The sequence below is a fragment of the Myotis brandtii genome, unplaced genomic scaffold (genome assembly GCF_000412655.1).
Source record: "Myotis brandtii unplaced genomic scaffold, ASM41265v1 scaffold470, whole genome shotgun sequence".
Taxonomy (NCBI): domain Eukaryota; kingdom Metazoa; phylum Chordata; class Mammalia; order Chiroptera; family Vespertilionidae; genus Myotis; species Myotis brandtii.
In genome coordinates this window covers 1198740-1220611 of record NW_005367953.1, presented here as the reverse complement: position 1 = coordinate 1220611, position 21872 = coordinate 1198740, and the positions used below count along the sequence as shown (strand labels likewise).

The 21872-nt window shown below is 37.0% G+C and overlaps 1 protein-coding gene across 1 annotated transcript in view; it reads right to left on the bottom strand.

The window, feature by feature from the left end:
* FBN2 (fibrillin 2) overlaps positions 1–21872 on the bottom strand; it is a 253892-nt gene that overhangs the window by 11880 nt on the left and 220140 nt on the right. Inside the window, exons 52-63 of the mRNA XM_014547293.1 lie at positions 21279–21344; positions 20854–20979; positions 20153–20272; positions 18729–18851; positions 17994–18125; positions 9231–9356; positions 7473–7679; positions 6262–6387; positions 4556–4678; positions 3072–3188; positions 2117–2245; positions 171–290 (exon numbers count right to left, since the gene is read on the bottom strand). Coding sequence (XP_014402779.1) covers positions 171–290; positions 2117–2245; positions 3072–3188; positions 4556–4678; positions 6262–6387; positions 7473–7679; positions 9231–9356; positions 17994–18125; positions 18729–18851; positions 20153–20272; positions 20854–20979; positions 21279–21344 — 1515 coding nt within the window. The remainder of the gene's footprint in view (positions 1–170; positions 291–2116; positions 2246–3071; positions 3189–4555; positions 4679–6261; positions 6388–7472; positions 7680–9230; positions 9357–17993; positions 18126–18728; positions 18852–20152; positions 20273–20853; positions 20980–21278; positions 21345–21872) is intronic.

The window sequence follows — 21872 nt, the reverse complement described above, 5'->3', positions numbered from 1 at the left end:
AATATACACAAGTATAAAGACTAGAATAATGGATCAGTCCTAAGCACTGTTTTATTAAGTTCTAGGATTCAAAGGTTACATAGAAACAGCAACCTTTATTATTTGTTCATTTTACTTAAAGATCCTTTAAGGTCAGAAAAGCAGATGCTATGTAAGAAGTGAGTGCTCACCAACACACTGATTCCACTGGTAATGCTGAATATACCCTTGAGGACAACCACACCTGTAGCCTCCCAGGATGTTCTGGCAGCCATGCTGGCACCTATGGTTTCCATCACATTCATCAACATCTGCAAAAACAAGCCCAGCAAGATCTTCAGGTAAGTTTTTTTCTACTATTCTTAGATACACTCCAAACACAGCCTGGGATAGCTACTATCAGGGGAACAAACAAGACACAAAGAAAGACTGTGCTTTTTCCAAGTCACATGGCTATTAGTCAGTGGTGGTACAAAGAATGTTTCTGAGATAAGACTTCATTCTTATACTATCCATCAGACCACACCACATCAATGCTCTAAATAACATTTAATTTCATCAACTCAACCACAGCAACCACAAACGCTGTGCATTTTGGATGGATTAACTTGCAGATGGTCTGATTTATTTGGTAAGTGATATAAATATATTTGCATTACATTTCTAGTAGATTCAAAAGTGATTGACTGTAATCTTCATTTTCAGGAAGATATCAGCACTAAAGAGATACCTAAAATGTATAATTGTTTTGCCCGCCAGTGTGGCTTAGTGGTTGAGTGTACATCTATGACCTAGGAGGTCATGGTTCAATTCCCGGTCAGGGCCCATGCCTGGGTTGCAGGCTCAATCCCCAGGAGGGGCCATGCAGGAAGCAGCCAATCATGATTCTCTCTCATCATTGATATTTCTATTTCTCTCTTCCTCCCTCTCCCTTCCTCTCTGAAATCAATAAAATTTAAAGAAAGTATAATTGTTTTGCATGCAGAAATTTTTTATTACCATTCAAGATTAATTAGAAGCAAATTTTAAGTATTTAAGAATGTTATTTTTAGACACGATGTGGTATTATTACACATATGGAATAATTTCTTTGTTCATACGTGCATACTCTTTTGGAATGACAATGAGGCTTTGAAATCTACCCATAAAGAGTGAAATAAAATTGGCATGTTTGATGTGTATGTAACAAATTTATATGGATAATTAATAAATGGTATCTTATGTGGATAGTCACAAGCTGAACTCACACGTGGCAAGCAGCTGTATGTTCAGAATACTTTCAAAGTCTCAATGACTTCAAATGTAAAATATTAAAGTAGAAAAGTTTAAAACTAAATTTTTCTTGGTGGCAAATTAGATACATATATAAAAGCCCTATAATACTTATAAAGAGTATCTTAAAAACTTTGAATATATTTCTAGAATTCATAATAATTTATTTCTTTAAAAATTTTTCATTATTGTTGAAAGTATTACAGATGTCCCTCCTTTTTTCCCCCCATTAACCCCCTCCATCCCACACCCGCCCCTCCAGGCCTTCACCACACTATTTTTCGTGCCCATGTGCTATTGCATATATGCATATAAGTTCCCCAGTTAATCTCTCCATAATCTTATATTTCTAAGAATAAGTAGAGGGCGACTAAAATAAATAAAACACAAATTGCCATCTGCTAAAATCTATATAATTAGCAGCATGCTTTCGATACATTTTTCCAGTTCTCTATGACAATTGGTTCTTTTTCTTACACTTAATTTTACACATTTAGGTATCATAGAACAAAAGTCCTCCCCCTTTTTTTCCCTGGTACAGTATACTCATTCACTACTGTAAACCATATTAGGTATAGAATTCTTTTTCAGTTCAATTATTTTTTAGATCAATAATGAAGTAAACAGTTCATTTACTTTAGAAGCCAATTTGTACTCACCAAATTTTGTTTCAGCACATTAAAGTTTTCCTCTGCCCTCAGAATAATTATGGAAACTTATGAACAAAAATAAATTGCTGGGTCCTAAATTTTTAAATATATTTTTCTTCTTTTGAGATGATCAACATTTCTCATTTAGTGGCTCGGAAGGAAAAAGAAAACAGCATGCTGTATGCGATTAAGGGTTTTTGAGCAAATAAACTCACCTTCACAGTTGAGTCCAGTGGCATCAAGGGAGAACCCTCGTTGGCATTCGCAGCTGAAGCTCCCAGGGGTGTTCTGACAGATCCCCTTTGCTCCACAAAGGGAAGGCTGAGACCCACACTCATTGTTGTCTAGCAAAGACAAATTATTACATGATTCAAATTTCACTACATAAAATAAAAAGTGAACTATGAAAGGCTAAGTTTCCCAATGTGAAAAGAGCACTTTAGGGAAATGGATGCCAGTATTCACTGTCATATAAAGGTAAAAGTAGGAAGAAAGAGTATATTTCAAGAGATGTGAAAGTGGAACATATTTTGAGTTGACCGAGGACAAGGTTTTCAATAATATGACCGAAAGAGCCTTAACATATGTGTCTTCTAACATTAAAAACCCCAACATGTTCATTAGCATGGTCCAAATTACAGTGAACCTTTGATCAAATTTTATCTGAACACATATTTAAAATGCAATATAAAGGCACTGCTTGGAAGATGCCTACTGTGTGTGTGTGCTCAGACTACACAGTATAGGTCTTTTTTCCCTTTGAATATTATCCCTGAGAGAGAAAAAAATCTATATTATTAGCAACATTTTTATTTATTTTATTTTTAAAATATATTTTTATTGATTCCAGAGAGGAAGGGAAGGGATAGAGAGATAGAAACATCAATGATAAGAATCATTGATTGGCTGCCTCCTGCATGCCCCCTACTGAGGAGGATCGAGCCCGCAACCCAGGCATGTGCCCTTGGCCGGAATTGAACCTGGGAACCTTTAGTCCGCAGGCTGACGCTCTATCCACTGAGCCAAACTGGCTAGGGCAAGCAACAATTGTAGACCACTAATTATGAGGGATTGGTTCTAACTATAAGTACTGAGACATTACCATTTTAAGTACAAGTTTTATGCATCTATCAAAGTTTGTAAAATTTCCCATTTGTAGTTTTGTCTTACCAATACATGCAGTGTGGTGCTGGGTGAAACCAGGTGGACATTTACAGGTAAAACCTCCCAGAGTGTTGACACAGAGAAACTGGCAATTGTGCTGTTTGGTTTGACATTCATCAAGGTCTGAAATGAGAGAAGCCCATGCAAATCAGAGCAGTGGTGTCTGGATAGGCATCCTTTGTCGTGAAGCCACACGAGATGTGTTTGATCTACTGGGAATATTCTGCCAAAGTTTTTGCTGGAATTTTTATAGGCTTCAATATGCATATGACAAGCAGTGTCTTTTTTTTTCCTTTTTCGACAAGCAGTTTCTTTTCACATACCTAAGCAGCATACATATTATGGGCTACTGTGACAGACTGATGAAGGTGATACATCACACTAAGTTTTCTTAAAATAAGAAATTGAATGAAGGAATCACTGTGGTTTCCATGAATTGTCCTCAAAGTTATTATCCAAAGATTATACTTGTATTGAATGTACAGTTTAGTACATGGCTGGTCACTTATTCCTATTAAGGGAGAGGGTTAAATAAAAATAAAACAGAATTTGGAAACTGATGTAGGTCGTAATGCAAACATCGAGTCAGGGTCTCAGGTTCCAAATGAAGTCACCATCATAAACACCAGAGGAAGCAAAAACACAGCGTCTGTGACTCTAATCAGACCCGGGAGTAACAGCTGGACTGGACTGACAGAAAACTCAAAATGTGATTTTGGTTAGATTGGAACTTAAGATAGAAAAATATATTTAAGTACATTTACAAAGCAATGTAAGATATAAACAAGATTAATTCATTATTTTAAAGTTTAAAAACACACACGCTTTAGTTGTACTCATTATAAATGTGCAAAATTAAACTGACTCATAATGGTTCACTAAATAGGTACAAGAGAACAGTACTGCTTGCTATTTTTTTATTTATTGGAAATAAAACCCCATTTTCTTGAGCATAATCTGTATTTCAAAAATTTAATTAGACAGAAATTTCCTCAGTCTAATAATTTCATACTGATGAGATTTAATATAAACTTCAATATATGAGTATAGTATTGGAGCTATTTTAATTATCTAATTTAGTTTGATAATTACTTTTAATACTACCAAAGCAAAAAAATTTAAATTTAACAATTCATTTTTAGACTCTGACAGTAATAAAGATAGCTTGCAGAAATGAAATCTTAGATAATAAACAAAAAAAAATCTCATTTTAGTTATTTGTCTTAATCTCTTCCTTCACCAAGATTAATTTGTTTTAATTTTATTTGTTTTTTTAATGTGTGTGGGTTGCTCTAGGAAGCAACATGGGTTTTAATTTTGCCTGCCTCCTACCACGTGTCCTTTATTAGAATTTTCTACGAGTAATACAATGGTCACTAAGAAAATGAGATTGAAGAAGGTGCATGTGGCATAATCCCCAATTAGCTAAATTTGAATCTGAAAGAAGAGACATAGACAAGGGTCACAAATGCCAGAAGCTCTTCCCTCACCTTTGCACGTTTTCCCATCCTCCTGCAGGACGTACCCCCTCGGACACGAGCACTGGTAGCTCCCCTCGCTGTTCTTGCAGATGAAATTGCATGGTTTCGGGGACTGGGAACATTCGTCAAGATCTAAACCAAAGTGATGTGAAGATTAAATTCTTGGTAAAAGAAACAACTAGCTTCTTTCCTCCCTCCTTCTTACTTCATTCATTTAGCTTTTCCTCTTCAACTTAAAATGGAAAACAGCCAGGGAGAAATGATGCACAGAACAATTTTCCCTCAAGTAATGCACTGGTTTACTTTGTAGATCAATCTATGGATCTTGGACAAATATAATATCTTGACAGTTGACCGAGTTTAAAACACCCACTCAATTCTTTAGATTAATGTACTTTGGTTTACAATTTGAGAGCCATAAACTTAAAAGCAAGGGTTTAAAAACATTTTTTGACATGTAGATGTAGCAGAATTTCTCTTAAACTCTCCAGGCTGACACTCCCTGAAGTAGCTTGCGGGGTCATGGACTGTGCTGGAAATCTTCCACTTGCCTGCCAGGTCCAGTCCTCTCCCTAGTCCATGCTGCTCATGGGCCCAGGAGCCTGCTCTCTTGCTCTCTGTCTTCTGGCTGGTCCTTGTCTCCTCAACTCTTTCCCCGAAAGGTGGGCTCAGGCTGACTGAGTCATGGGATCAGAGGTCATAGCTCCTCTCAAGGCAGCCCTCTGTGCATAACTTTCTCCTTCCAGGTCCCAGCAACCTCTCCCTCTCTCCTTTTGGTCCAGGAGTAGTATGGCCCTAGTACACAGTACCCTCCCCATGGTTCTGCAGACACTGTCCACACCATTATAGACGGTTCCTTTGTTAAGCCCTCCTTAAACTGTCCTCATTCGACTATGCCACCTTTTTTTCTGCTAGGACTCCGATCGATAGCAAACAATTTACATTTCCTCCATAAAACATATTGATTGATACCCACAGAATGCTGAAAGCTCATGGTTAAGAGCCTATTCTCCATTACTTTCATGCCCAACCAAGTGAGACAAATGCTTACTATGAGTCAGTTTGTTTTTTCTTAACTTTTTCATGCCAGGTGTGCTTTATTAATGAAATAGGCAATTTAGAGAATATCATGTTAAGTTGATGAATCATAAAGGAGAAAATATTTTTTTTCTTCAATGAAAACAAAGTTGAATATTTTGGGAAGACTCAATAAAGGCAAACCACCTTTGTCCCCAAACTGTGATAGAATCACGTGGGTGAGACAATAAAAAATTAAATTAGAAAAAGATTGTAAAAATGTAGAAGGTTTCTGTACTGAAACTGTTTTGCTACTGGGCATTTATATTATGCAAAAACCAGCAATGAGAAACAAGCACAAAGCATTCCCTCTTTATATGCAAACACACACATCCACAACCAAAATCCCTTTTCTCTCATCAAAACAATGACAAACAAATGTCATTTATACATCTTAAATTAAAATATAAAATGTTGAAAGTTCATTTTTTATAATTGAACAGGTCTGTGCCCCAAATGATTGGACAAGGCCTTAGACAACTACGATGATACCAAGAGCCACATTACTGAAAGGAGTGGCATCACTTTAATAACATGTACATTGCAGAGCTCCCTAATAAAGATACTCTATTGACAGTAAGTGACTTGCAGGAAACAGTAGCTGACAAGCTCCCAGACACAGAGATGTCTTGCCTTACCTACACACGAAGTTCCACTGATGTCTGTGGTATAGCCCACCTTGCAGAAGCACCGGAACGAGCCCATGGTGTTGATGCACTGACCATTGGTGCACAGGTTTGGCATAACCTTACATTCATCAATATCTGTGGGCCAAAACAAAACCGAAACCAAAACCAAGTAGAAGTCAATATATATTTTAGGTTAAAACTGGTTAGAAACCAAGAAATTTAAGGAATTGACATGAGATAACTAACAACCAACATTCATGGTGCCTTTTCATCATTCAGACGAATGGCAACATGGAAGGGACATAAAAATAATCTGCAGTGATGGGAAGAGATAAACAAACGAAGACTGTGTTGAAAGCCCTGTTTAAGTTTACTCGTTTTGCAACCTAAGTATGAATTATTTTGGGGGAAATCTAGAAAACTTTCTTTGTGAAGTTCCACTAATTTGGAATTTGTGATAATTTCCCATGGATTGGCCTCAAATCTGCACTAGCATTAGACTTGAAAGAAAGGGATTTATTAGCAAATAATCAGACATAGGGTTGGGAATCTGTATAGGGATAGAGGAAAATTGTATTTTTCAGGAAATTAGTTGGTTGTACAAAAGAAATGGAAACCACTAATCAATTATGAGAGTTGCTGTTTTGTAAACATGTTAAAACAGACTAAATTTTGGTGCACACTCAAATAAATAAATAACATTTATTTAAGTCAGTATAGTTTGGGGGTTACAAGCATGGCCTTTGGGGGTCAGACATATATGTTCCATTCCTGGGTCCATCCCTTAAAAAGGGTGTGATCTTGGGAAAATTACTTATCTTAGCTTGTGTTTTGTTTCCTCATCTGTTAAAATGGGAATAATAAATTCTACCTCTTAGATTTGATACAAAGTCTCAAAAGTATTAGCAAAAAGCATATACAAACACATACATAAAAATATTTTAGCGATTATTATTGTACTAGAGGCCCAATGCACAAAATTCATGCAAGAGTAGACCTTCCTTCTCCCAGCTGCCGGCACCGGCTTCCCTCTGGCACCCGGGACTGGACTTCCCTTGCAGCCCTGGCTTCGTCTGAAAGGTTGTCTGGTTCAATTAGCATATTATGCTTTTATTATTATAGATTATTTTTATTATTATTTTTCCACTTTTCCTTCAAACTAATCCTAATGAATGAAGTTCACTGTTTGATAATATGCACCAATTTCCTCAACTCCTTACCTCTTCCATCAGTGGTGTATCCCGGGCCATGAGGACATATCTTTTTGTAGTGGGCAGTTCCAGGAAGTGGGCAAAGCTCACACTGGTGACCCCAGCCTCGCCCCCCATCGCAGCAGCATTCTGACTTGGTGACGAGGTTGCGGCTGCTGGATGCCATCTGACACATCGTTTGTAATACCTCTGCAAAGCAGAGTCCCTGTCGATTGTCTGAAATGACAGCGTAGTCAATAGGAATCAATGTCATGGAACTGACACTTCATTATCTTGAACTTCAAATTAAACAGGACAATCAATACTTTCATTCTTAGCTATAACTTAACAAGGTAAATATTCTTTGATATGAACAGTCACACTAAGATGGTTTAACAATTATAACATTTTGTTGGGAGTTAAGTTCATAAAGTGTTCTATCACTATAGACCAGCCGTGGGCAAACTACGGCCCGCGGGCCGGATCCGGCCCGTTTGAAATGAATAAAACTAAAAAAAAGAAAAAGACCATACCCTTTTATGTAATGATGTTTACTTTGAATTTATATTAGTTCACACAAACACTCCATCCATGCTTTTGTTCCGGCTCTCCGGTCCAGTTTAAGAACCCATTGTGGCCCTCAAGTCAAAAAATTTGCCCACCCCTGCTATAGACAGTTTATTAAATTTGGACAAAAAGTGACACTATATTTTAGAAAGATTATTTTTCTTTAATCCATCAGCAACTAAGTGGTAGTAAACTACCATTTCTGTAGAATCCAAATAAAAATCAAATTATTTCCCTTTAAATAAGCAAACAAGTATCAGAAGTTGTTTTTAAAAAGAAAATTCTAGACTTTGTTATAAATTTGGTACATATTCAATTTAATCTCTTTTAATTTCTACATCTAAAAGATGGTTCAAACATTTAGACTAAGTAGATGTTTTTAGAACAAGGATAGGGATCTCTCTGATGTAGAGAGGCAAGAAATCATTAATATGGTTTTTATGAACCATCCTCGTGAAACTGTTAATAATATAAAAAGAAAAGACCACTTTTTATATCTGAAAAGGCTGATGGTTAGTAAAGGTCTAGACTGAACAAACTATATATTTTCTTGACTAATAATTTCCTAGGATTTAAAACAGATGACATCATTTTGAGAAAAATCTGATGTAGTTGAAACATGCTGTTTTTACACCAAATCAAATGATGAGTAATCTTATTTCTCTTGGTTTGCCTTAAGTTTTACTATTCCATACTTTTATACCTGCTCATAATGTACTAAAATAGCTTATAATATATGCATTATAATACAACACAATGTTTGAGATTTATATTTTCCATAAGAAAATATTTTCTAAAACATTTTTCTGTACCATAAAATAAAATTTAACCTTTATTGCATTTTTTAAAATATGGCCTTTACTTTAATATCATTAATTCAGCAGAGCTTACCACACATTAAAAATATTTTCTTTTGGAATTAAATCATCATCCCCTGATGTAAGTTTTACTAAAGTCACATTTTCCATAGACTTTAATTAATATTAATCTTGGGAAGACTATTTAAAATGTTATTTATATGACACATAGATGTGCAAGTAACGCACATATGGACAAATACGTCATTTTAATAGGTGTGTATCTTCAGGAAGAGGTATGTGGATTACTAAGATTGAGAGATTTGTTTAGTAGACAAGGATATATATGTGGAGCTCTTCTGTGATGACATCATAAAACAGATGTTTTATTTACCAAGTAAAATACACACGTATATCAACTTACCAAGGCATTCAGTGCCTGAGGAACTTGATTGAAATCCTTCATTACACTCACACCTGTAGCTCCCAATAGTGTTAACGCAACGCCCATTTTCACAGATTCCTGGCTTGGTCCTGCATTCATTTTCATCTTTAGAAAAATAAATAATGTGAATAATGAATAGATTATAAAATTATAACTTAAAATTACCTTATAATGGATTATATCTTGTTTAAAACGTCTTCACTAAAGTACTAATATGATGAGATAAAAACTAGTCATGTGTGAATACTGATTTATTTTCAACTTTAACTCAACTTCCAGGTGGGTTCTTTCTTAACAAAGTGTGCTCTTCCTCCTTGTCCCCCCTTGCAGGGACGGGGTGGTGTTTGATGAAGAACTGGAAAATTGACCTCCAAAAGGGAGATACCAGACAAGGAGGAGAAGAATCTTGGGGAAGAGGATGTCATTTTTGTGGTATCAGAGAAAAACTGGGGCATAGGGGTGGTAGGTGCTAGGGAAGGCTGGTGAGTAAAAGAGCAAATTGTTTTGTTTTGTTTTAAATTCTCTATACACCTACTTATTGTGATTATTTAATATTTTGTAAATTTTGTTTGAGGTTTTTTCCCCCCAAAGCTATGTTGTTAGGAGTGTAAAAAAGTGTAAGACAATGAAATCTTTTTGATAAATTGTTTTTTATATATTTTTAAATTTTCAATTTATTGGTTTTTATTTTGCATGTGCTTTCTTTTTTCAGCAATTGCCTTGAATATCTTGTTCCAACCCTTTATTTTTAACCTCTCTCACATTTTGATTTGGTACATTTCTTGTAAAAAGCACCAACCTGGATTAAAAAAATTTTTAGAAGTACATTTATTGTTAACAGCCATTTCAACTACTTATATCTATTATGATTACTGATATATTTGGATTCTTACCTGCCATTTTATATTGTTTTATATCTACCATGCTATTGCCCCCTTCTCTCAATAGTTATTAAATTAGTCTACTTTTCTATGCCATCCTCTCTCATCCCAAACTCATATTTGGAAGTTATAATCTTCTTTTTATTCTTCTAGTGGTAACTATGGGACAACTTCAATACACACTCTTAATACTTTTCTAATACGTATCTGATTAAAAAGCTTCTGGCAATAACAAGTACCTTGCCATGAGTTTACTTCTTTCTGTTCTCCCCCTGTGGTACTTGCCAGGTCTTTGTGATCTAGAAATTTTTTTTTAAAATATTTTATCCACCATGAGCATCTATTTTAACCAAATTATGAGGTTTACTGGTTTCTTGGCTCACCATTGTTTCATATGTACTACTACTTCCTCCTGAATTAATTAAGAAAATATATGAGTATATACTTTGGTTATCATTCTAGAGAAGGTACATGTGTGGTAAATATTCTAAAACACACGTCTGACAACTTCTCATTTTGCTTGTTTTCTCACTTGGATTGAGTATAGAATTTCAGTTCCAAAGTATTTTTCCTTGGAATGTTTTGAAAGTATTGTTCCATTGTTTCCTTTTACCCAATTTTCCTATTCATGTGTAGGAAATCTGGTTTTTCTCTCCTTCTAGAGAAAAAAGGATTTATACAGTAAGGGTTTACATTCTGCTCTTAAGTGTTTTGAAATTCATCATGATGTATGTTGGTATAGATACTGTTCCCCTTTTAGCAAAAATAACTTGTGCGGAAAACTTAAAATATATGCAGAAGGATTGAGCTAAGGTATGGATTTAAGTAATTGCATAGTGTCTGTTATTTCTAGAACTTGAGGGTTCAAGGTCTGTCTTCTTGATTTAATCCTATCCCTCATTCACCTTTATTTTTATTTTATTTGTTTGAATTGAGCTATTTTTTTCAAGAAGGGCTCTTGTTGGATATACTTCTTGAGTGCCTCAACATTTGATAATGTATAATATAGTTTTTATACTTGAAAGATAACTAGATATGCCTCAAAATCCTAGCTTACTTTTAAAAAAAAACATATTTTTATTGATTTCAGAGAGGAAGGGAGAGGGAGAAAGAGAGAGAAACATCCATGATGAGAGAGAATCATGGATTGGCTTCCTCCTGCACGCCCCCTACTGGGGATCGAGCCCGCAACCCGGGCATGTTCTCTGACCAGGAATCGAACCCATGACCTCCTGGTTCATAGGTTGACGCTCAACCGCTGAGCCACGCAGGCCAGGCCTAGCTTACCTTTGTTATGCTACCATTGGCATTAAGAATTACTGAGAGAACTTGAAAAAAGAGTACACTGATTTTTTTCCTACCTTGCAGGTAATTTCTTTTTCTGCCTGGTTGTCTACAGCCAACAAAATTCATTTCCCATCTTTACTTTCTTTCTTCTTTTTTTTTTGCTGTTGAAATTTGTAAATCTACTAGGGTGTATCTTGGTGTGATATTGTGCCACCTATGAAATTTTGATTTCCAGCATTACACTTTCTATGCTTTGGCAATTTCAGGATTGCCAATGACCCATCACTTCACTGTCCATTATGCTATGCACACTCATTTCTTTCTACCTACTTGTGCCTGATGCAGTGCAGCAAACAGACTAGGTCTTGCTTTAGTGCAAGACTGAAATCTCAGACCGGTAGTGATACTCCCTTGACAATCCTACTATCCTTCCTAGTATGTCCACACTTCTGCTTTCTAAAATGACTATCACATATTAAGAACTCATTCATCTCCCCACAATGAACCACCTGTCTGCGCCCTCATTTTTAATCTCCTGTTCTTTTTCAACAGCAGAAGTATCTCTGGTTTTTCTCAAAGGTCAAGTGTTTGAACTTGTACTCTGGATTACCTTCCAGACTTCACAATTCTCCTTTTTTTCAATGAATCATTCCCTCAGCGTGATTAAAAAATAATCTCTCTCAACATATTATCCCTCCAGCTACTACCACATTTTTGTTCCCTTAGGGCAAAATTTCTTTTTTTTTTCTGCTCAGTTCTCTGACTCCCGTTTTATTTTACTCCAGCTTTATTGAGGTATAATTGACAAATGAAAATGTGAGATAAAGTGCACACCATGATGCACATATTTTCTGAAAGGATTCCTTCCATCAAGTTCATTGACACTTCCATCAATCACAGATTTACATTTCTGTGTGTGAGAATATTTAAGTTCTACTCTCTTAGCAAATTTCAATTATATAATACAGTGTTACCAACTATATCACCATGTTATACATTAGATCCTCAGACCTTATTCATCTTATAACTGCAAATTTGTACCCTTTTACTAACCTGTTGTGATTTCCCCAACTCCTGCCCCTAAGGAACCACTTTTTCATTCTGTTTCTGTGAGTTCAACTTAAAAATATTCTACATATAAGTGATAGCATATTTGTATATATATATTTTTAGTCTGTTCATCCACAGACACTTAGGATGTTTCCATACCTTGACTATTACAAATAATTATAAATGAACATGAAAGTACAGATACCTTTTTGAGATAATAGTTTTGTTCCATTGGATATATACCAAGAAGTGGAACTGCTAGATCATATGCTAGTTCTATTTTCAATTTCTTGAACAGACATAGTGGTTGTACCAATTTACATTTCCATCAACAGTACCCAAGGGTTCCCTTTTCTCCACATCCTTGTCAACACTAATCTTTTTTATAACAACCATCCTAATAAGTGTGAGGTAATATCTCATTATGGGATGTGTTTTTTCCCCATTTACCTCAAGATTAGTGATGTTGAGCACCTTTTCATATACCTGTTCACCATTGCATGTTTTCTTTGGAAAAATGACTATTCAGGTCCTTTGCCCATTTAAAAAATCTAATTATCATTATTATCAATTATTATTACTTGCTATTGAGTTGTATGAGTTCCTTGTATATTTTGGATATTAACCCCTTACCAGTTCCGTGGTTTGCAAATATTCTCTTCCATTTCATAGGTGGCCTTTCCACTTTGCTGATGGTTTCCTTTTCTGAGCAGAAGTTTTTAGTTTGATACAGTCCCACTTGTTTATTTTTGCTTTTGGTGTTGAAAGAAAATCATTGCCAAGACCAATGCCAAGGAGCATACTCCTATGCTTTATTCTAGCAGTTTTATGGTTTTAGGTCTTACCTTCTAGTATATAATTCACTTTGAGTTGATTTTTGTGTATGGTGTAAGAGAGTGGTCCAGTTTCATTCTTTTGCATGTGGCTGTCCAGTTTTCCCAGCGCTACTTATTGAAGGGACTATGTTTGCTTACAGTATATTATTGGCTCCTTTGTCAACAATTAATTCACCATATGTATAGGTTTATTTCTCGGTTTGCTATTCTCTCCAAAACTGACCTGTGTCTGTTTTTATGCCAATACCATAATATTTTGATTACTATATTATAATATAGTTTGAAATAAGTAAGTATCATGCCTCCAGCTTTGTTCTTCTTTCTCAAGATTGTGTTGGCTATTTGGGGTCTTTTGTGGTTCCCTACAAATTTCTTGAAAGAATGACCTATGGTTGCCGTTTCCACTTCCTAATCTTGGGTCCTTTCTGTAACCCTCATGGTCTACCCCAACATGGAAAGTATTCTTGAAGAGAACACCAAGTCTATTGCTTCTCTGTCTGTGTCTTATTCTATATCTCAGCAGCATCAGACACAAGTGACTACTCCCTATGTGTTTGAATAATCCATTCTTGTAACTCTCATAGCTTCACACTGACCTAGAGAACTTCCTATCTTGCGGGCAACTTATTTTTAGTCTTCTTGATATGTTTTTTAAGATATATTTTTATTGATTTCAGAGAGGAAGGGAGAGGGAGAGATAGACAGAAACATCAATGATGAGAGAGAATCATTGATTGGCTGCCTCCTGTACGCCCCCTACTGGAGATCGAGCCCACACCCTGGGCATGTGCCCTTGACTGGAATCAAACCTGGGACCCTTCAGTCCGCAGTTTGATGCTCCATCCACTGAGCCAAACAGGCCAGGGTGTCTTCCAAACATTTTTAATCACTGTGGTGCCCAGAGGTCAGTCACTACGTCTTCCACTCTCTATATTCTCTCTCGGTGTTCTCATCCAATCTTATGATTTTTAAACACTACCTATTTGCCAGCAATCTATAAATATGGCCTACTTGGTGTTATCACTGGAAAGCTAAACCATATCTTACACTTAACATGGTCAAAACAGAACTTTATACTTGTAATCACACCTGTTTCTTCCAGTCTTTCCCTTGTCAGTTAATAGTAGCTTCATCCAACCAATTATTCCAGTAAATGCCCTAGAACTCATCTTTTATACCTCTTCCTTCACCCACCATATCCAATCCATCCATCAGCTAGTTCTGTTGATTATCTCCAAAGTATATTCTGAATCTGTCAATTTCACCACATTTCTATTCGTCTATGGCATGCTCTATGCTTTTATCTGAGCCTCCTTCACCTCTCATTTGGATGATTAAAATAGCCACCTAAATGAATCCTGCTTCTGCTCTCACACCCTTACAATGTATCATCTACAAAGCAATCAGAGGTCTTTTAAAATGTAAATTAGAGAATAATAACAACTAGCCCTTAATCAAAATGTAACTATATTTCAAGGGCTGTTCTAAGGATTTTTTACATGCATTCCCTAATTTAAAGCTCCCAATAATCTTTGGAGGTAAATCACCTCATCATTCCTATTTGTTTTTAGATGGGAAATCTGAGGCACATGGGGAGGCAAACTTGCTCTAGGCAAGCCATTGATTATGAGATAAAAGATTTGGCGATTCCCTCCATTTTGTTCTATATAAAAATAACAGTTTGCTCCTGGCCAGGGAACACATCAGATAATTTTAAGCAGCATCTTTCTGTGAAACATTCTTAGTAAATCATCCAGCTTGGTCAGACCAGCCTGCTCTCAAGAAGGCACACCCTCCCCCAGATGCTCTCCAGTGGTCGGCAAACTCATTAGTCAACAGAGCCAAATATCAACAGTACAACGATTGAAATTTCTTTTGAGAACCAAATTTTTTAAACTTAAACTATATAGGTAGGTACATTGTTATTAACTTAATTAGGGTACTCCTAAGGCTTAGGAAGAGCCACACTCAAGGGGCCAAAGAACCGCATGTGGCTCGCGAGCCGCAGTTTGCCGACCACAGCTCTAGGGCATTGAGCTAGTAAGTATGAAACTAGAGTTCTCATACTCACCATCCATCTTTAGGGCACACACCCTGAGTTACTCTGCCACATCCCCTTAGCATAAAACCAGCTCTTTACCATGGCCTGCAATGCCCGTGCCTACCTTTGGACTTCAGCTACACTGACTTTCATTCCTGCCTTATGGGTCTTTGCTCTTGCTATTTCCTTATTTTTTTCTAGTTCCCAGTTCAAATGTCACTCATCAGAGAAGGCTTCCTTAGAAGTGTATTCTAAAGTAGTTCCCATCCAGTCACTAATCTTACTTTCTTGAAAAGATTTACCACTCTATGAAGTTATCATGTTGATTATTTCTTTATTTGTTTGATGAATGCTCTTCCTGACTAGAACATAAACCACTTGAGAGTAGGGTTGGGGTGGAGAAGGGAAAACTTGTCCTTCCAGTTTATTATGATATCCCAAGAATCACAAACATAACAGATGTTTGGTAGATAATTGAATAAATGAGTGACTGTTCGCAACAGTGTTCCATGGAGCGGTGGGCTCTTCTGATATGCTGGTTTAAATATTTTCTACAAGAATTTCTTCTACAAATACTCAAATACAGTTAAACATTTTTTCCTGTTTTATTGTTCCGTTTTCTTTTTTCCCCAGGGACTTCATTTATACATATACTGACTTTGTTTTCTACCCCTGTCGTCTTATTAATTACTTCCATATTCACATTACTGGCTGTGTTGTCATCCCTTTCTATTTGTTATTACTTCTAATGTGATGTTAATTTCTGTGGTAGCTTTATGTTTTTCCTAAGCTCTGTTAGACCATTATCTCTTGATATTGCTTTATCTTTTTTCAATCTCTTCTTTCTATTTGAATTTTATTGATATCTATTAGAGTTACCAAAACATTTTTAAAAATCTTTTGTTTTCTGAGGCATTTAGTCTAATTCTTGTTTCTTTTGTCTTCTTTCTCTACCCACTTCCCACCCCAGTATATATATGCATTAGTTGCCGTTTTGTGTAATTATTCATCTCTGAACAATTTTCTCCAGTTCAGCTATTTGCTGAAAAATGGTGTAGGAGATCACCAGTGCTGAACTGGGCACAACCCATAGTTCCAATTCAAGGCTGTTGTATAAATAAACTCTCACCAAATCTGTGCTGCTCTCTGTCCTAGGGACAAGTACTCTCAAGCTTTCAGGTAACTTAGGAGGTCAGTGTGGCTCTGAGTAAAGTCTTAGTGTGTCAACACGATTTCTCTTTCACTTCTGCATCTTTTGACACTGCAGTACGGAACTGGGCTGCTACAGAAACATTCCATACCTCTCTCATTCACCTATGTCCTTTATCTTCTAATCGAAGATTGTTGGATGAACATTTTAAATTGGGGCAGTTACTTTTAGAGATATATGTATTCTGCCAAAGCCTAAAGAAAAATATGCTGTTGAACATCTGTGTTTTTGTTTGAAATTTTCTATTATTTCAAGAATATTTTTCAGCCTGTGGTTGTGACCATTTCTTCACTTAATCTAAAACAGTTCTCTTTCTCCCTTGTCATAGTTCTAAAATTTTCACAGGATGGGAGTGAAGTAACACATTTTTATTCCATCATCTTTAAAATGAAGCCTTCTCATCAATTACATTTATATAATGTTAATGAATTCCCAAAAAGTATTCTGTTGGCATTTATTGAAGTATAACTCAGATACTATATAATTTGTGTTTTAAGTGTGCAATTCAATGATTTTTAATAAATTAAGTGTGCAATCATTGCAAACTAGTTTTAGAACATTTCCGTCTCCCAAAGGGATCCCTAGTGTCCATTTGCATCCACTCTCTATTCCAATGCTAGCACCAGGAAATCACTAATAGATTCATTTGAAAACTTATTTTGTTTTTTACCAAAATAATAAATGATTAGTAATCTTCAAATGTTCCTCCAAAATACCCACATTTCTCTACATACTGGAGGTTAGGAGGGAGCAGCAGGTTCTTAATTAAAGGAGGGGAGCCACCCATTTTCAAGGAGAAGGAAGACTGTGTAGTAAGTAGGCTTCAGCGCCCCAGGTGACAGCACCTTTGGGAAGAAGTGCTGAGATAGCATGCAGGAGCCACGGCCAGCTTACATGGCATGAGACTTTGGCTTGCATTGTAAAATAATAGCATTTTAAACCCTTGAAGTCATCTCAGAGAAACAGCCCTACCTCCTTGCTTTATAGGTAAATTAACTGAAGTTCAAATATGTTGAAAATATGGCCAAGGTTAGAGATATCCAGCCTGCAATAGGTTTCTGGAGATTATCTGCTTCTACTCTCCTTATTCATGGAATGATTAGAAAAGAGATAGAGACCATTAACTCATACTTTTATTTTGCTATATGAGCACAATTGTTGCAAGGAGTTTTTTACCCTTTTAAATTTAGTGTTTTAGATTTACAGGACACAGAATTATGAAAAACAAGAGGGTATATATTCTAGGATGGGCATAATTGCCACTGCATTATCCAGAACCTATTGCATTGGCTGGACCCTGAGATGGAGGAAGTCTAGCACAGCTTGAAACAGCTGGGAAAATAATTGCCTCGCAGTTGGGATGATTTTGGAATAGTGCCATAAAGCTATCTTGGAGCAGAAATATTAAATAAGCGACATCATCCCTCACAGCCTTACCTATGCAGCCTTCTCCGTCAGGCCTCCGGGTCATCCCAGGCGGGCAGATGCACATGAAGGTGCCGATCAGATTCTTACACATCATGCCTCTGGATTCACAGTCATGTAGCCCTTCAGCACATTCGTCCAGGTCTATAAAATAATTTTAATAAAAAAATATAAAAACAGGAAGTTCTCAGAAACAGACCATTGTTTAGTACTTTTTAAAAATATTTTTTATTGATTTCAGAGGAATGGAGAGAGAGTTAGAAACATCAATGATGAGAGAGAATTACTGATTGGCTGCCTCCTGAATGCTCCCCAGTGGGGATCAAGCCTGCAAACCATGAGCTATGCCAGTCAGGTTGTTTTGTACTTTTAAGTCATACATTTGGTTTTTGGAGTCTGAAAATGTAATCATGTAGGAGCTCCATCTTTTTAAACTGTTGGCTATATTCTAGATTTATAAGTTTCAACATTGGTCTTACTGGTAAGAAGTCCCGGAAAGGACAATCTTTTCTTTATGAAGAGCCCAAGAGTGTGACAATTGGTGAGTTCCTCAACCCATCTTATCTTTGACTTGACTGAACAGATCATCAAGTGTCTTGTCTCTAGGTATGAAAACCTACCAGTAAAATGCTGTCATAAACATTTCTGTAAAGCTCTGAAAGAAGACTGCTGAGAACTATAAATCATTACAATATCTTCCCAGCATGGCAAATAAAGGTCTAACCACTTCTTTGCCTGTGGCCTTACCTTTGCACATCTTCTGGTCTTCCCTGAGGGCGTAGCCAATCGGACATGTGCATTCATAGGACCCGAAGGTGTTCATGCAGCGGAAAGCACACAGCAGAGGGTTCTGGGCACACTCATTGATATCTGATCAAAGAGATAGGCAGCCAGGGGCTCAGCCGAGGGCTCTGATTATTTGTTTAAATAAACACTGATGAATTTACTTGGCAGTTACACAGAAAGCAATAGGATAATCTAACTTCCACTTCTGGGATGGAGACAGTATCACTTACCTTTACTTGCCTAACAAGCTCATCCTCCCACAAATAACAACTATAAACTCTAAATCAGGGGTCCTCAAACTACAGCCCTCGGGCCACATGCAAATACAAATATTGTATTTGTTCCCGTTTTGTTTTTTTACTTCAAAATAAGATATGTGCAGTGTGCATAGGAATTTGTTCATAGTTTTTTTTAAACTATAGTCTGGCCCTCCAACGGTCTGAGGGACAGTGAACTGGCCCCCTGTTTAAAAAGTTTGAGGACCCCTGCTCTAAATGCACATGCATGCACCCGCATACACACACACACACACACACACACACAAAACCTATCTAAAGTAGTTTTTGGTTATAGTTGAAACTCAGCAAACAACCAGCAAGGAATAAGTTCCCAATTTATTGTTTTAAAAATTACAGCACATGGCAGCTAAATCTTCAGTAGAAACTTTCTCGGCTTCAAAATCAATAAAATATTAAAAAAAAATAAAAATAAAAATTACAGCACCTGGCAGCTAAATCTTCAGTAGAAACTTTCTCGGCTTTTGTAGGAGTCTTGGGGCAACCAAGATGGCTGAAGAGTGAGGGGGAACTCCAAAAAGGAGAGGGCCAGAGGCTTAACCAGAAGAGTGAGGGGGAACTCCAAAAAGGAGAGGGCCAGAGACTTAACCAGGCGCACGCGCGTGTGTGAATCAAATTGTGTGTGTGTGTGTGTGCGCGCGCGCGCGCGTGTGTGAATCAAAGGGGCTAGCCACTAAGGTTTAAAGAACAGAACTGAAATCTGAACCACTGTCTTCCACAGGCCTGTCAGTCTGCTTTTATTTTCATCCAAGTTAACTGCCTGCTAAGAAAAAAGCATCCACATTCATAGAAGCAATATAACTGATTCCAAAAGATATTATTCACAATACCCAGGGTATAATCCAAAATTAACCAACACAAGGAAGAGCCAGGCAAAAGGCTCAAAGGAAAAGACAATCAATGGATGCCAACTCTGAGATGACCCAGATGCTGGAATTACCAGGCAAGGGCATTAAAGCAGCTATTGTAACTATGCTCATTGAAGTAAAGTAAATACATTTGTGATGAAATGATCATCACTTGAATATCAGGATACTATAAATAAAAACTGAGACATTAAAGAAGAAATGATAAGAAATTATCACTTGCCTTCACAATTCATCATGGGCCCTGGCTCAAAGCCTTCATTGCAATTGCATTCAAAACTCCCAATAACATTGGTACATGTACCATTTCCACAAGGATTACCAATTGAACATTCGTCAGTATCTGAAAAAGAGTAAGAAAATGCCATAAAATTTGGTGGAGTTTTAGTAATCAAAGCACACCCATGAATATCTACCTGGCCCTCACACATTTCCAGGTTCTATGGAGGGCATACTTGACTCTTGTCTCCCACCCCAAACCCCTCCCTCGGCCTTGGCTGACCAGCCCTTGTGAAGTGCAGAGGACCGAGGACCCTGAAGGATCAAGTGTGCTCTGAGCCCCCAGGCAGCCATGCCTGCCCTGAAACTCAAACTCAAGAGAGGGATGTGGTCTTCTGCTGCAAGAGCAGGCGTGGAAAGTCATAAAGTAAAACGGATCTCTTTCCCAGTTAGTGGTTTTGGCAACTGTAAATCTCTAGACACATCAGATTTTGTATATTTTGGTTGAAGGCAGAGTTTGGGCAACTCTCTCCACTTTCACATAAACCAGGCCTACTGGAAAATGTAGGATGGGAATAGAGAGAGCAGTTACTAGCCATTTATCCTGGCTTTGCAAATCCCACCACCACCCAGGGTACCAGAGAGACCTTTTGCTGAATATGAGACATAAAATAGAACTTTAGGTAATGTGGATTCAACACTCACCCACACAGCGTACTCCAGTGTAATCCAGGTTGTAACCCATTGGGCATTCACAGCGAAAAGACCCATCTGTGTTGATACACTGACCATTTGAACAAATGCCCGGACTCTCAAGACATTCATTGACATCTAAAATACAGAATCGCCCAAGAACTTCCTCATATGAAATGATATGCTGAAGCTGTGTACACCTATTCAAAATTTCTAAAACTTATAAACATTTCTTCTATAAGAGAAATATATATTTCATAGACCACAACATAGTCTTACAAGTGTAATGCATGTGATATACAAAAAAATACTGAATATGTATACTAAATACAATATAATAGGTATTACACAGGAAAATCAGCAGGATTTATAAAATAAAGAACAATAATATATTCATATAAAAGAAGACTATAGGAGTGAAATATATCCAACCACACCTTCTCGAGTATCATGAAGACTAGGAACAGTTCCATGGCCATAAGGACACAAATCCTGGAATGCAACTACAGAGAAAAAAATAAAAATTCTCCATCATTGAAGAGTCTCAACTACCAGAGAACTTAAAAGCTGATAAACAATCTATGTGCAATTAGACTTCTTTTTTTTTATAAGGCTGTTTTTAATAAGAGCCTCTTATTTTATTTTTATTATTTATTTCAAAAGCAGCACTGAGCTTGTTTAGAGAAGATCTCCTGAGCTTTCCCAGCTCCCTCTGGGGTGCCACCTACTGAGGGCTTCTGGTTCTCTCTGCTCTCTGTGCACTGAGCAGCTAAAGAGCCCTCTCTCCTCATTACACATAGATGCCACTTCTGACCTGGAGGCCAAGCCAGTCCTGAGCTTGCTGGGAACTAGCCTACAATTCAGTTGTGCTAACAAGACCTGGAGGCTCTTGGTCTCTTCCAGCAAATGGCCATTGTGTTGACTCAGCTTTCTTTTAAGACCCTGAGAGCCCTAGCCTGTGATACAATGGGACTCCCACAGCAATTTGGAATATAATTTTAATTTTCTTCTCGCATCTTTCTAATTTTATT